This window comes from Erythrolamprus reginae, chromosome Z (assembly GCF_031021105.1).
Source record: "Erythrolamprus reginae isolate rEryReg1 chromosome Z, rEryReg1.hap1, whole genome shotgun sequence".
Lineage (NCBI taxonomy): Eukaryota > Metazoa > Chordata > Lepidosauria > Squamata > Dipsadidae > Erythrolamprus > Erythrolamprus reginae.
This window is the reverse complement of record NC_091963.1, coordinates 29763328-29776704: the sequence shown is the minus strand read 5'-3', so window position 1 is coordinate 29776704 and position 13377 is coordinate 29763328. Positions and strand designations below refer to the sequence as shown.

At 38.0% G+C, this 13377-nt stretch overlaps 1 protein-coding gene across 1 annotated transcript in view; it reads right to left on the bottom strand.

Moving 5' to 3' along the window:
* Positions 1-609: 609 nt before the first annotated feature.
* Positions 610-13377, bottom strand: part of LOC139152989 (macrophage mannose receptor 1-like) — a 67056-nt gene continuing 54288 nt past the window's right edge. The window contains exons 25-30 of the mRNA XM_070726473.1: positions 10732-10897; positions 9541-9693; positions 6634-6744; positions 3294-3485; positions 2124-2162; positions 610-1049 (exon numbers count right to left, since the gene is read on the bottom strand). Of these exons, the coding sequence (XP_070582574.1) occupies positions 823-1049; positions 2124-2162; positions 3294-3485; positions 6634-6744; positions 9541-9693; positions 10732-10897 (888 nt within the window). The 3' untranslated portion in view covers positions 610-822. The remainder of the gene's footprint in view (positions 1050-2123; positions 2163-3293; positions 3486-6633; positions 6745-9540; positions 9694-10731; positions 10898-13377) is intronic.

The following is a 13377-nucleotide window of genomic DNA, read 5'->3' as shown; positions in this document are numbered from 1 at the left end:
TAATTTACAAAAAAAGCTTTATGATTTTTGTTTGGTGCATATATAACTACTAATGAAACTTGTGTATTAAAAATTGGGACTGAGATTATTAAAATTCTTCCTTTTTTATCAGCATAAATTTTTGGGTGTCTACTTCTTTTTTCACATATACCGCAATCCCTCTTTTCTTGTTGTGTGATAAGGCTGTAAATACTCTTCCTAGCTTCTTATTTTCTAGCTGTTTTTCATTTTGTTGTGGGATGTGTACTTCTTGTAGACAAATAATGTTCAAGTTTTGTTCTTGCGCTTACTTCTTCCTTGAAGCTGCTGCTGCTGTGTTCTCTCTACTTGGCCAGGTTGCTATGGTATGTGTGGGAGGGCAAAATGCATGGGTCAAGGGAGGGCCAATCTTTCTCCATCTGAGGAGACACAGATTTGAAAGCAAACATCCTCAGATGCGAGATCACCAGGAGAGGCCAAGAGGAGGGGAAAGGGATAGCAAGAGAGCCACAGAGCTGCTGGTGTCCAAGTTCTAAAGCATATCCTCCCTCTTTCTCATTCAAATCTCCTTCTTTCCTTCTTTGCTTCCCTCCCTCTCCCCTCCCTCCCTTAATATTAAACAAACAATTCTTTAAAAAAACCCAAAATAACTTTAATTTGAAAGTGTACTAAACAGAATATGTTTTAACTCAGTCTGGATCTGGCCAATAGATATTGTCAATAAGGTCTAAAATTTTCCAAATATTTTAAAGTATTGATTTATGAACGCTGTAAATTCAAAACCTTCAATTTTAAATGTTTCATGTCCAATGGGTCTTATCCACAAGATGCCAGTTATATTTGTTAATTTAATTCTTGATTGTCTGCCAGAGATTGTGAATCTTTATGAAGAATAATCACATTGTCTTTATACAAAGAATTGTCAAATCCAGTTGAGACTTGTTTTGGTATGTTTCTTCTTTTATAGAAAATATAGGCTGCGATTCCTACACCGATGACTATGAAGATAATTGGGATAACTACTGCCACAGCAGTGCTATGTGCTGGTAGAAGTGCCACTTGTTTCTCACCTAAAAAAACAGAGAGAAGAAAAGGCACTGAATACAATTATATTATGATAAAACTCTGATTTATTTATTTTTTAATTGAGAAAGAAACCAAGAGAGACTGCATCCTATCTAGTTGTCTAATAAAGGCAGAGCTAATAAGAGTCAACTAATAATCCCAGGAATTTGTGAACAGTAACTCAGAAAAAGGAAGTTACTGTAATGCATTGTTTTTTCCTGTTCATTACAGATATCAAAGGAAATTGAGTGTTGCCTGTGGAAGATAAGGACTGAACTGAATAATTTTCTTATATTTTGATGTAAAGCTCGATGTTAGAAATTAACACAGTAAAATGAATTACAAATTGCTATGGCTATCATCTATTGCTAATTCTTTATTTGGGAACTGAAAATAATCATAATTAACTGAGACATAATCATAACTATTCAGTCACACTAACTGAAGAAGGAGGACTTTCAAGATCTGGTTTCATAAATATCATCCAAGTGACCTCATCTGACATTGTGGGAAACAGAAACCTTTAGACATTTAACGAGTTTTTATATTATCTTTTGCTGGCTTATTTTATTATCTTTTTCTCCGGCCCTCCCTCCCTCTCTCTCTTTCTTTCTCTCCCTCTTTCTTTCTCTCCTGCAACAAAACATGTTAGAGCGCTATCATTTTATTTATTTTTTTTCTAATGTATAATGGTAATTTTATGATATACTATAGTGGTTTATGATTGACAGGTATGATATTTGGGTAGCAGCTGCCAAAATCACAAAGTTGTCTAGAATAATATTATTTCTGATCCATTCTGAGAAAAAAAGAAAAATGGCAACCTCAAGGACTTTCATGGCTTCTATTCTATTAATATAGGAAAATTATGTAAAACAGAATTAAACTATTGTTACTTAACAATTTAGTGGAGTCAAAGTAAAGTAATACATGCTGTTGTCATCTAAGTCTCTTAATCTACAAAAATATGTTCATCTATAGTTGAGCTATGTTTTAGAATGTTTAGCTCGCAACTTTGGAAAATCTCTTACTGAACTTTAAAAATAACATTCTTACCTATTTTAAAATTACTTTCTTACCTGTTATTTGTGTATGGTTTACAGTGGGTTCTTCAATAACTAGAAAATAATCAAATATATTTTCAGTATGTAACTTACTGTATATGCATTTCTTCACAAGAAAATAACAAGAAAATAGAAGATAAGAAAAACAAAATTTCAGTAGAAATAACAGATACAAAGCAATATCCAAAGTTGCCTACTTTTAACATTTGCTTAACATTTTATGAAATAAACCTTGAGTAGCATCATCCTCGGCTACTGATAGTCATTTTATTCAATTCTGTTTCCTGTGAGTACAGGATCAATTTTATTAATGCTATAAAACAGATGACATAATAATTAAGGGGCAGAAAATGATGCAAAATAAATTTGTTCATTAAACTTTTATCAATTGCTAAAGTTATAATTATCTGTTTTAAAATATGACATTCAATCACTGCTGGCAAATATGTTTCAATTGAGTCTACTTGTATTCCTATTATTTTATTTTAGATAACATATTATTTGAAACAGAAATAAGGAGAAAAATGATAAGAAGGACTGGGGAAAGGGAAGAAGTGAGGAAGGAAGAGAGGAAGTAAAGAAGGAAAAATATATTTTATAATAGATAAATTATAATTAACAGTGTAGAAAAGTAAGAAGAGATATTAAAAAATAAGAACGACAGAAAGGTGATAACAACAGACCAAGATGAGATTCTTAAAATATGTTAGTTAGAAAAACCTGCTCATCAAGAAATTATAAACAAAGGAAAACTTTTCAAATATCCTTGGATATGTTTAAAAAGTGAGCAGATAATGACATACTAAGACTAATTACAAGGAACATCATTTAGGCAGGAAAACAAAGAAGGTGCAGTATTTTAGGAAATTATAACTTAATGCAGAGATTTCCACCATTGGGCCGTGGCCTTGAGCCATTCAGAACCAGGCCACAGAAGTGGTGGGCGAATGTGTACACCCAAATGCATTCAAATGCATGCTTGCATGAGCAAATGGTGGGCAGAATGGTGGGACTTATGTATGTGAATATACTTGCCTGCTGCTCACGTGGACCCATCTACTATCTTTCCCTTCTGGCCAGTTTGCAAAGCCAGAAAGGTTGGCGAAACTCTGATTTAATAGTCTATTAAGTACACAAACAATGCTTTCAATCTAATATTACGGTAATGATAATAATATGGCTTACTTTGTCCTCTTTTGCAAACAAATCGTTTTGATGAATAAGAACTACAGTATCGTTTGAACCAAAATCCAGATATACTATTCATAAAAATGCATCTGTTATTTAAGGTCTCGCTTCTATCATTTTGTTCATGATCATCCAGGTTCTCCCAGTTGACAAAAGCAACGTTACTTTTATCTTGCCATATCAATTCTCCTAAAGTTAAAATAAACATATAGCATAATGATTAAAAAAAAATGAACTGCACTGTGATTAAAAAGGATAACTTTCAGTGTATAAAATTCCTGTAAACTCTGAAAAATTGGCCATCTATAGACACAGAGACATAAACAACATCTACATGCTGTGCAAAAAAGAAAACTGACAAGCCAAAAAGGTAACAAAACCACAAAAACTCTTCCCACTAGCAATAAATGCCTAGTTGAGCCTAGATCAACCTTTCTAATATCACGATCCCTTAATACAGTTTCTCATGTTGTGGTGATTCCCAATGATAAGTCTAGCCCCAATTCTCCCAAGAGATTTTTAAGCTGATTGGCAGGAAAGTCAGAGGGATATCCCCACTGTAAATGTCTAATTGGCTGGATTGTAAAAATATGTTCCAAGGCACCAGAATAGAAGCTTTAGTTCCTAACACCATGGGAAATTTGTCTTTTCCATGGTCTTAGGTGATGCCTGTGAAATGGTCATTCGATCCCCAAAGGGGTCCCGACCCCCAAAGGGGTCCCGAACCACTGGCCCAGATTAACACCAAGATTAACACCAGACCAACAATAATGAAGTAAATAATACCCCAAAGAAAGTACAGTGATACTTCGTCTTACAAACGCCTCGTCATACAAACTGTTCGAGATACAAACCTGGGGTTTAAGATTTTTTTGCCTTTTCTTACAAACTATTTTCACCTTACAAACCCACCGCCGCCGCTGGGATGCCCCGCCTCCAGACTTCTGTTGCCAGCGAAGCACCCGTTTTTGCACTGCTGGGATTCCTCTGAGGCTCCCCTCCATGGGAAACCCCACCTTCAGACTTCCATGTTTTTGTGATGCTGCAGGGGAATCCCTGCAGGGGAATCCAGCAGCATAAAAATAGGCGCTTCGCTGGCAATGGAAGTCCGAAGGTGGGGTTTCCCAGTGAGGGGAGCCTCAGTGAAATCACAGCATCGTAAAAACACAGAGGTCCGGAGGTCGGGATTCGAGGACTTCGGTGTTTTTGCAATGCTGCATTTCACTAATGCTCCCTTCGCTGGGAAACTCCACCTCCAGACTTCCGTTGCCAGCAAAGCGCTCATTTTTGCGATGCTGTGATTCTCCTGCTGGGATTCCCCTGCAGCATCGCAAAAACACAGAAGTCCAGAGGTGGGGTTTCCCATGGAGGGGAGCCTCAGGGGAATCCCAGCAGTGCAAAAATGGGCGCTTCGGCTGGCAAAAGGGATGGATTTTGGGCTTGCACGCATTAATCATTTTTCCATTAATTCCTATGGGAAACATTGTTTCGTCTTACAAACTTTTCACCTTAAGAACCTCATCCTGGAACCAATTAAGTTTGTAAGACAAGGTATCACTGTACTGCCAAATAAGCTAATAATAAACATCCCAATCAAAAACTCAGAAGACCAGTCTCACCAATGTTGATAGGACATGTCATTAGAATATAAATTGAGAGCACTCCCTCCCCCCCTTACTGGCACTGATTATGTTATCTACATATTTTGGGTAAAAATGAAAGGTCTGTAAGTAACCAACCAACCAGGTTTTCTCATTTCAACTCTGAATTTCAATTATTCTCCTTTATCAAGAGCCTCTATCATATTATTTCTGTTTCTGGATGTTGTTCTTTCCAGAACTGGACATTATTTTAGATATCTTCTCTTGGGCTTAATTCATGATATCAAATCATTATTTCTTTATTTTACAAAGGCTAAATGAATTTCATCAAGCTATCCCACAGCAGTTGACTTTGGGTGCTGAATCCTGACACCTGTAGTCCATTTGTCACGAGATACCCAGGAATTATATTTAGATATCTAAATATGCAATGGTCCTTTTTTTGTCTAGGATGATGACTGATCAGGTATGAGTTTCTGTAAATCACATCTCACCATATTGTTTATGGGAGAGGCACTCATCTCTGATGAGACCTGTCTGATATAACATCTGGCATACCTCTCATCATCCCCAGAGCAAACAAACACCACAAATTGTCAATAGCGGTGTCCCTCAAGGCAATGTTCAAGAACCAACACTCTATATACTCTACATAAATGATCTTTGTGATCATTTTATAAGCAACTGTGTTCTCTTTGCTGATGATGTTATTTATTACCACCGACAATGTTACTACCCTTCAAAAACACCTTGACCATGTAGCAGAATGGTCAAACAACTGGCAACTTCAAATCTCAAACAACAAATACTTTGTCTTATATATTGGCAAAAAGAATCAGTACACAAAATATTAACTTAGAGGAAATGAACTTGTAGATGACTCTCACTCTGTCAAAGACCTTGGATTACTCATATCCAATGACGTAAGTGCTAGAGCTCACTGGAAAAACATTGTCAAAAAGGCACTAAGAGTTGTTAATCTAATCTTGTGTAGCTTCTTCTCTGGCAATATTACAATGCTAACCAGAACTTACAAAACAGTTGTTAGACCAATTCTGGAATACAGCTCACCTGTCTGGAACCTGCACTGCATATCAGACATTAATACAATCGAGGGAGTCTAGAAATATTTCACAAGAAGAGCTTTTCACTCCTCTGCTCGCAACAAAATATTTCATACCACCAGACTTGAAATACTGTGATTAGACAATTTACAACTACATCACCGCTGATCTGATCTAAATGTAATTCATAAAATCATATAGCAAAATGTCCTTCCTGTTAATGACTACTTCACCTTCACTCACAGCAATACACAAGCATGTAATAGATTCAAACTAAATGTAAACTGCTCTAAACTCAACTGCAGAAAATACAACTTCAGCAATAGAATTATCAATGCCTGGAATGTACTACCTGACTCTGTGGTTTCTTCCCCAAACCCAAAAACTTTAACTTTAGATTGTCCACAGTCGACCTCTCCTTGTTTCTAAAAAGTCTGTAAGGAGTGTGCATAAGCGCACCACTATGCCTACCATCCCTGTCTTTCTGTCCTATTAACCTCTTTCATCTTTATTTTTTACTTATCTAATGTTTATACAAACCACTATTACCCTACATGTTTGACAAATGAATGAATGAATGAATGAATAAATAAATAAAGCCATTTCAAGGTGGTGTTTCACTGGGGGATTATTATTATTAGCCAGATAGATAAATATTAGTTAAATAGTTACCTTCAATATTAGTGTATAAGCCTATCCAAAATTCCTCAGCTCCAAGTGTATTCATTTCATCCTTTAAAAAGTTTAATTCAGCTGAGTCTTTGATTGAAGTTAAGTCAGCACCTATGAAACATAAGATGATTAAAGAAACTTATTAACAGGTTTGATTCCCACCCCATCAAAATTGGGGCAATTTCACAAGGCATAACCATTGAGTCATTCCCATCACAAGCAATAATGTCACGCTTCAATCTCTTAAAGAAGTAAATAGTCCTCTGTTTCTAAAACCTATTAGATTTGTATTGCTTATTATGTTTATGATGAAACATCGCTGAAGCTTATCCTTTGAGTATAATGATATGTAAGTTAAACCTGATAATTCCAGTAAACATTTTGCAAAACAAATATTCTACATAATGTACAGAAAAACAAACTTCTGCTAAATATTCCAAAATGTTTGACAGACCCTACCCCAAAAAGAAAGAAATAAGAAAATGATCAAGTCTTCCACAGTAGCTGACATCTATATTTATAAGATACATTAAAAAGAGTTAGAATTATTGCCTTCTAATATTGTAAAATATCTTTAAAATAAATTCATTCTTATATCATGTACAATTTGGAGAGTACATGTGTCATTTCTATGGTAAGAAAACAAAATAATGGCAAACAATAAAAGATAAGTACCCAGGCAGGTTCTATGTTTTGATGACCAAAGTATTTCTCTTAATTCACTCCCTGAAGGTGAACAGCAATTTATTTATTTATTTATTTAATTGGATTTGTATGCTGCCCCGCTCCGAGGACTCGGGGCGACTCACAGCATATACAAAAACAAAACAATAACATCAATCCAATTAATTAATTAATTAATACTACATTAAAATTGTTTGAAGGTTCAACACAGATGTGTCATAGAGTCATTAAATAAAAGGATTGATTGCATGGACCTTAGAAATCTTCAAGTCCAACTCTGTCCAAAGCAGGAATTCTTATACCGTTCAGGAAAAATAAATGTATAATATTTTCTCCTCCATCATTGGAGTATCTAAACTTTGGGAGACAAGCTGTTCCAATGGTTAATTGTTATCACTGCTCTCCTTAGGATCTCTCTTTAACAAATTTGCTCTCATTTTTTTCTGATCCTAACTTCAGATGCTTTGAAGAATGTCACCCCACTTATCTTTGAGACTGCCCCACTAGTACTGGAAGACAACTACCATGTCACCCTGAATCTTTTTGTTGGGTTAACATTTAAGGTTAAGGGTAAGGCTACATCAAGGTATTCTTGAGCTTAGCTGAGTATATGAGAACATGCCCAGAAGATATTTCTACCAGAGCTGGTAGTAAGATAAAACTGCTGCCTCCTTGCTTTCTGAGTTGCCATGTGCAAATGTTTTCTAGGCATATTGAAGACCTTTAAGCAACCATACTAAGGATCTTGAAGCAATCTGTTATGTGGCTTCAAGGAATGACTCCAATGGTGATTGCACACACAAGGAATTTGTCTTTGGTGCATGCACTCTCAGTGTACATAAATAAAAAGATACATTTGTCAGGAATCATGAAGTACAACACTGACGACACTAAATTGTTCCGGGTAGTGAAAAGTGAAACTGATTGTCGGGAGCTCCAGAAGGATCTCTTGAAATTGAGTGAGTGGGCAACAAAGTGGCAAATGCATTTTAACCTAAACAAGTGCAAAGTTATGCACATCGGGGCAAAGAACCCCAATTATACCTACCAACTAATGGGGACCAAACTTTCTGAGACAACCCAAGAAAAAGATCTTGGGTTTTGGTGGACAGCTCAATGAAGATATCAACCCAGTGCCCAGCAGCAGCAAAAAAAAGCAAATTCCATGCTTGGCAGGATTAGGAAGGGAATTGAAAATAAGTCGGTAAGTGTTGTATTGCTTCTGCACAAATCGATGGTGAGACCACACTTGGAGTACTGTGTACAGTTCTGGTCATGGCACCTCAAGAAGTATATAATGGAATTGGAAAAGGTGCAAAAAAGGGCAACAAGAATAATAAAGGGAATGGAGCACCTCCCTTATGATACCAGGTTGCAACGCCTTGGTCTCTTCAGCCTTGAAAGACGGCGTTTAAGGGGTGACTTGATCGAAGTGTATAAAATCATGCATGGGATAGAAAAGGTGGATAAAGAAAAAATATTTTCTCTATCACACAATACTAGGACAAGGGGGCACTCCCTAAAGCTCATAGGTAAGAAAGTGAGGACAAATCAAGGGAAATATTTTTTCACCCAGAGGGTTGTTGGTTTATGGAATTCACTTCCAGAAGAGGTTGTGACAGCTGTCAGCCTTGATAGCTTCAAGGCAGGAGTAGACAGATTCATAGATGCCAAGTGTATCGGTGGTTATTGAAACGGATGTCCATGTGCCTCCTCTATGTTGGTTGAGGTGAGCAGGATTCCCTTGAGTACCATTTGTTGCGGGTCAGGGGAAAGGGAGGGTTTTGCCTTCTCTTTCTGCTCAAGATCCCCAAGGACAATTGGTGAGCCACTGTGTGACACAGAATGCTGGACTCGATGAGCTTGGGCCTGATTCAGCATGGCTCTTCTTATGTTCTTATGTAAAGAAGGTTTCTTTGTGGTGAAATACATAGCTTTTCATCCCATCAGAGGATTTTACTCAGTGGAAATCTTCCTTTTAATAATTATTTTCAGTGCATGTGAAAAATAGAAAGGGATTTATTTCTCTTTGTATACACCTTCTATATGGTATTTTCCTACATTCTCAGTCGGAGCTATGTATGGAATATGATATAATAAAAATTGCTGACTGATTTTGATGTAGATTTGTTTATTCAAATCATTGTAAATATAAACATCAGCAAGATTTCCCAAAGTATGGAAAATTTCTGTTATTATTATGTAAATCAAAATGGTACTAACCTATCTGAGTACACGTCAAGGCTGCGCGTGGCCAACTTTTCCATGAAGTGTAAAATTTATAGCAATGATCTTTATAAGGAATCCAAGATTCTTGTCTGTTTTTGGAAGTTTGGCATTTTACTGCTGTTTGTGGCCTTTCAGTTGGTATTATGCCTGTTATCAAACAAATAGATTTTCATTATTTTAAAAAAATCCATACAGTAGTAATTAAAAATATTAATGATATTAATAAAAATTGTAACATTAATAAAAAAGTAATAATTGCAATGAAATAATGGAAAATTATTAAGCATATACCATGTTTTCCGGAAATAAGACCCTGTCATACATTTTTGAACCTTGAAATAAGTGCTTGGCCTTATTGCCATGCACTCAAAAGCCCAATTGGGCTTATTATTGTTCTGTCTGGGTGCCCCCAGACCTCAACACCAACTGGAAAAAACAGCCAGACACGCTGGTAAAAGCAAAAGTACTTTATAGCTTGAAAAATAAACACAGAGAAAAACCTGTTCTTCCCCACAGGCAGGTTATGAGACTTTACAGCAGAGTCCTGATGTCCAGACAATACAGCAGCCTTCTTGCTGGCACACCCACCACTGTAGAGAACAAGACCCACACCTTTCCCCCCCAAGGTTTCAGTATTCAAAGTCACAAACCAGAATTCCAAGACGCCAAAGAGCACAGCCAGGTCCCAGGACTCCCAAAGATAATACTCCACAAGCCAGGAAGGGTGGGTCTGTCTTTTAGCCTTTCCAGAGAGCACCACACCCAAACCCAGCTGTTGCCTCTTTAGTGCTGAAAGTACCTAGCTAATTGGTCCCTTTTTTGTGTTGCTCTTCTCTGTCGCAGATCGATTATTGCTTGTGCATTTTCCTCTAAGGAATCCAGGCTGCTTGCTGGGGAGAGCTCCCTCTCGGGGGCCTCTGGCTGTTCCCCCTCTTCCTCAGCCTGAGATTCCTCCTCCTCGTCTGCCTGCACCTCCTGTTCCTCATCCTCCCCCTCTGAGCAGGAAACCGACAGAAGATCAGCCGTTCCCTGAGGGGCCTCAGACGGAATCACAACAATTATCAGGGAATGTCTTATTTTGGGGGGAACAGGGTACTATTTTTAAAACATTAGCTTGTCACTTTGTTGATACATGCTACTTCTTACTAATTTGGCACTAATTAAAATAGACATTAATTTACTTACCATTATATCTCTCGCAAATAGAGAAATACTTTTCATTGCAGTTTCCTGTTTTCCAATAACCATCAGTGTCTAGGTAGACACAGGCTGTGTTATTTCTTGGTTCTTCAGCACCCCAGTTAGTGTATGCTACCTTCCAGTTACTTATCCACTTGTACCCAGGATCACTCTAAAACCAAAATGCATAAGGGAATAATTACAGGAAGTTCAAATAAAAGTATTATTCATTTAATTTCACTATAGCTGTTATTCTGAATTCACTTAGCAGCAATTTTGACAATCTTAGTTGTGGTCATTAGTGAGGCTGTATCAGTGTAAGGAGGGTTGGGTTCTAATTTTTTTTACTGCCGGTTCTATGGGTGTGGCTCAATGTTTCTTCTAATTTTTTTTCAGTGTGAGCACAAAAGTATAGTCTCAGAGTGGCAATCCCTTCAGGACTGGGCAACATAGAAGAATGAATGAATGAATGAATGAATGAATGAATGAACGAATGAATAAATAAATAAATAAGAAAAAAATCCCTTCTTTTTTATTAAAAGAAATTAATAATAAAACAAAACCAAAATCTATTACTATTAAAACTAAAACAAACAGCAAAACCAAAAACACAACTATTAATAAATCCATGCGTTAAAATCTTCATTTCTTAAATGTTTATCATAGTATTATAGTAATCTAGTAATACTATGAAAATGTACCTGAACACCAATGCATCAATTAATATATTTCCATAAATTATACTTTTCTATCATTTCATTCAATATTTCGAAGCTCAATTAAATTTCAGGCACTTAGCATTTACTATTATTAACTTTCATCAATCTTCTACAGTTCCAAGTATATTTTAAATTCATAGTGCAAACTCATAAAATCATGCAGTACATATCATAAACTCCTTATTTATCATATGTATCTTCCATTATTTTTACCTATATAATTCTATATACTGTAGTTCTAAAATTCTAATCCAATTTTTAAAATTAATACATCCTAATATTAAACAACATCTAAATATATATTTTACCAATATTCCATATTCAATCCATATTTAATAATCAATCATCCCTCCTCAAATTTCTACCACTGTTCTCATTTCTGGGTAACTCTCCTGTCTCTCCCCCTTTTCTCTCTCATTTGTTTCTAATTTCGCCCTCCCTTTTTCTCTCATTCCTTCCCCCTCTCACTTCTCCTCTCTTTTTTCCATCCCTGTCTCCTTCCCCCTTGTGTTTGTGTGTTTGTGTGTGAACTCTTGAACCATTTCCAAAATCAGGTGAGGGCTGGATTTTTCTCTCTTTCATTATTTGGATGCTTTTTACCATATACAGTGATCCCTCGATTATCGCGAGGGTTCCATTCCAAGACCCCTCGCGATAATCGATTTTTCGCAATGTAGGGTTGCGGAAATAAAAACACCATCTGCGCATGCGTGCCCTTTTTTTTCATGGCCGCGCATGCGCAGATGGTGGAGTTTGCGTGGGCGGCAGGGAAGACCCAGGGAAGGTTCCTTCGGCCGCCCAGCAGCTGATCTGCTCGGCAGCGCAGCGAGGAGCCGAATCGGGGTTTCCCGTTTGCGTGGGCGGCGGGGAAACCCCGATCTTCATCTGCTCGCTGCTGCTGCGGCCGCCCAGCAGCTGATCTGCTCGGCAGCGCAGCAGCAGCGAGCAGACGAAGATCGGGGTTTCCCCGCCGCCCACGCAAAGGGGAAACCCCGATTCGGCTCCTCGCTGCGCTGCCGAGCAGATCAGCTGCTTGGCGGCCGAAGGAACCTTCCCTGGGTCTTCCTCGCTGATGCCCCCGCCCGCCCGCCCACCGCCCGCCGCCCGCCAGCAAGAGGGGGAGAGATAGAGAAAGAGAGAGAAGGAAAGAAAGAGATGAGAGAGGGAGGAAGAGAGTGTGAGAGAGGAAGAAGCAAGATAGAGAAAGAGAGAGAGAAAGAAAGATGAGAAAGGAAGGAAGAGAGTGACGTCATCGGGTGGAAAAATCGTGATATAGCATTTCGCGAAAAACGAGATCGCAAAAATCGAGGGATCACTGTACTTTAAATCAAGAGTCACTTCTCTCTCTGTTTCTCTCTCTTTCCTCTCATTCTCTGCCTCAATCATTTTCTCATTTCTCTTTTTTTCTCTCCCCTTTTTTCTATCATTTATCTCTCTCTCTCTTCCATCCTCCCTTCTCTCTCTCTCTTGCTTTCTCTCTCTATCTTGCTTTCTTCTTCTCTCTCTCATTCCCCCTTCCTCTCTTCTCTCTCTCTCTTGCTTTCTTTCTCTCTCTCTCTCTCGCTTTCTTTCCTTCTCTTTCTCTCTCTCTTTCTCTCTCCCCCTCTTGCTCTTTCTTCACTTTCTCTCTCCCTCTCATTTTCTTTCTATCTCGCCCTGTCTGTTGCTCTCTCTCTCTCTCTTTCTTGTTCTCTCTCTATCTCTCTTCCTTTCTTCTCTGCCGGCGAAGGTTTTTCTTATTCTGAATGTTCCGGGTGGGCGTTCCGGATCGCTCAGCGAAAGCGCTCCCAACGAAGTGGCTGCGATAGTGCTTTCTCTGAGCGCTCCCAACGAAGTGGCTGCGATAGTGCTTTCTCCAAGTGCTTTGGGAACATCTGCCCCCACCTCTCCTGCAGCCACTTCACTGACAGCCCAGGATGAAAGTGCTCCCAGC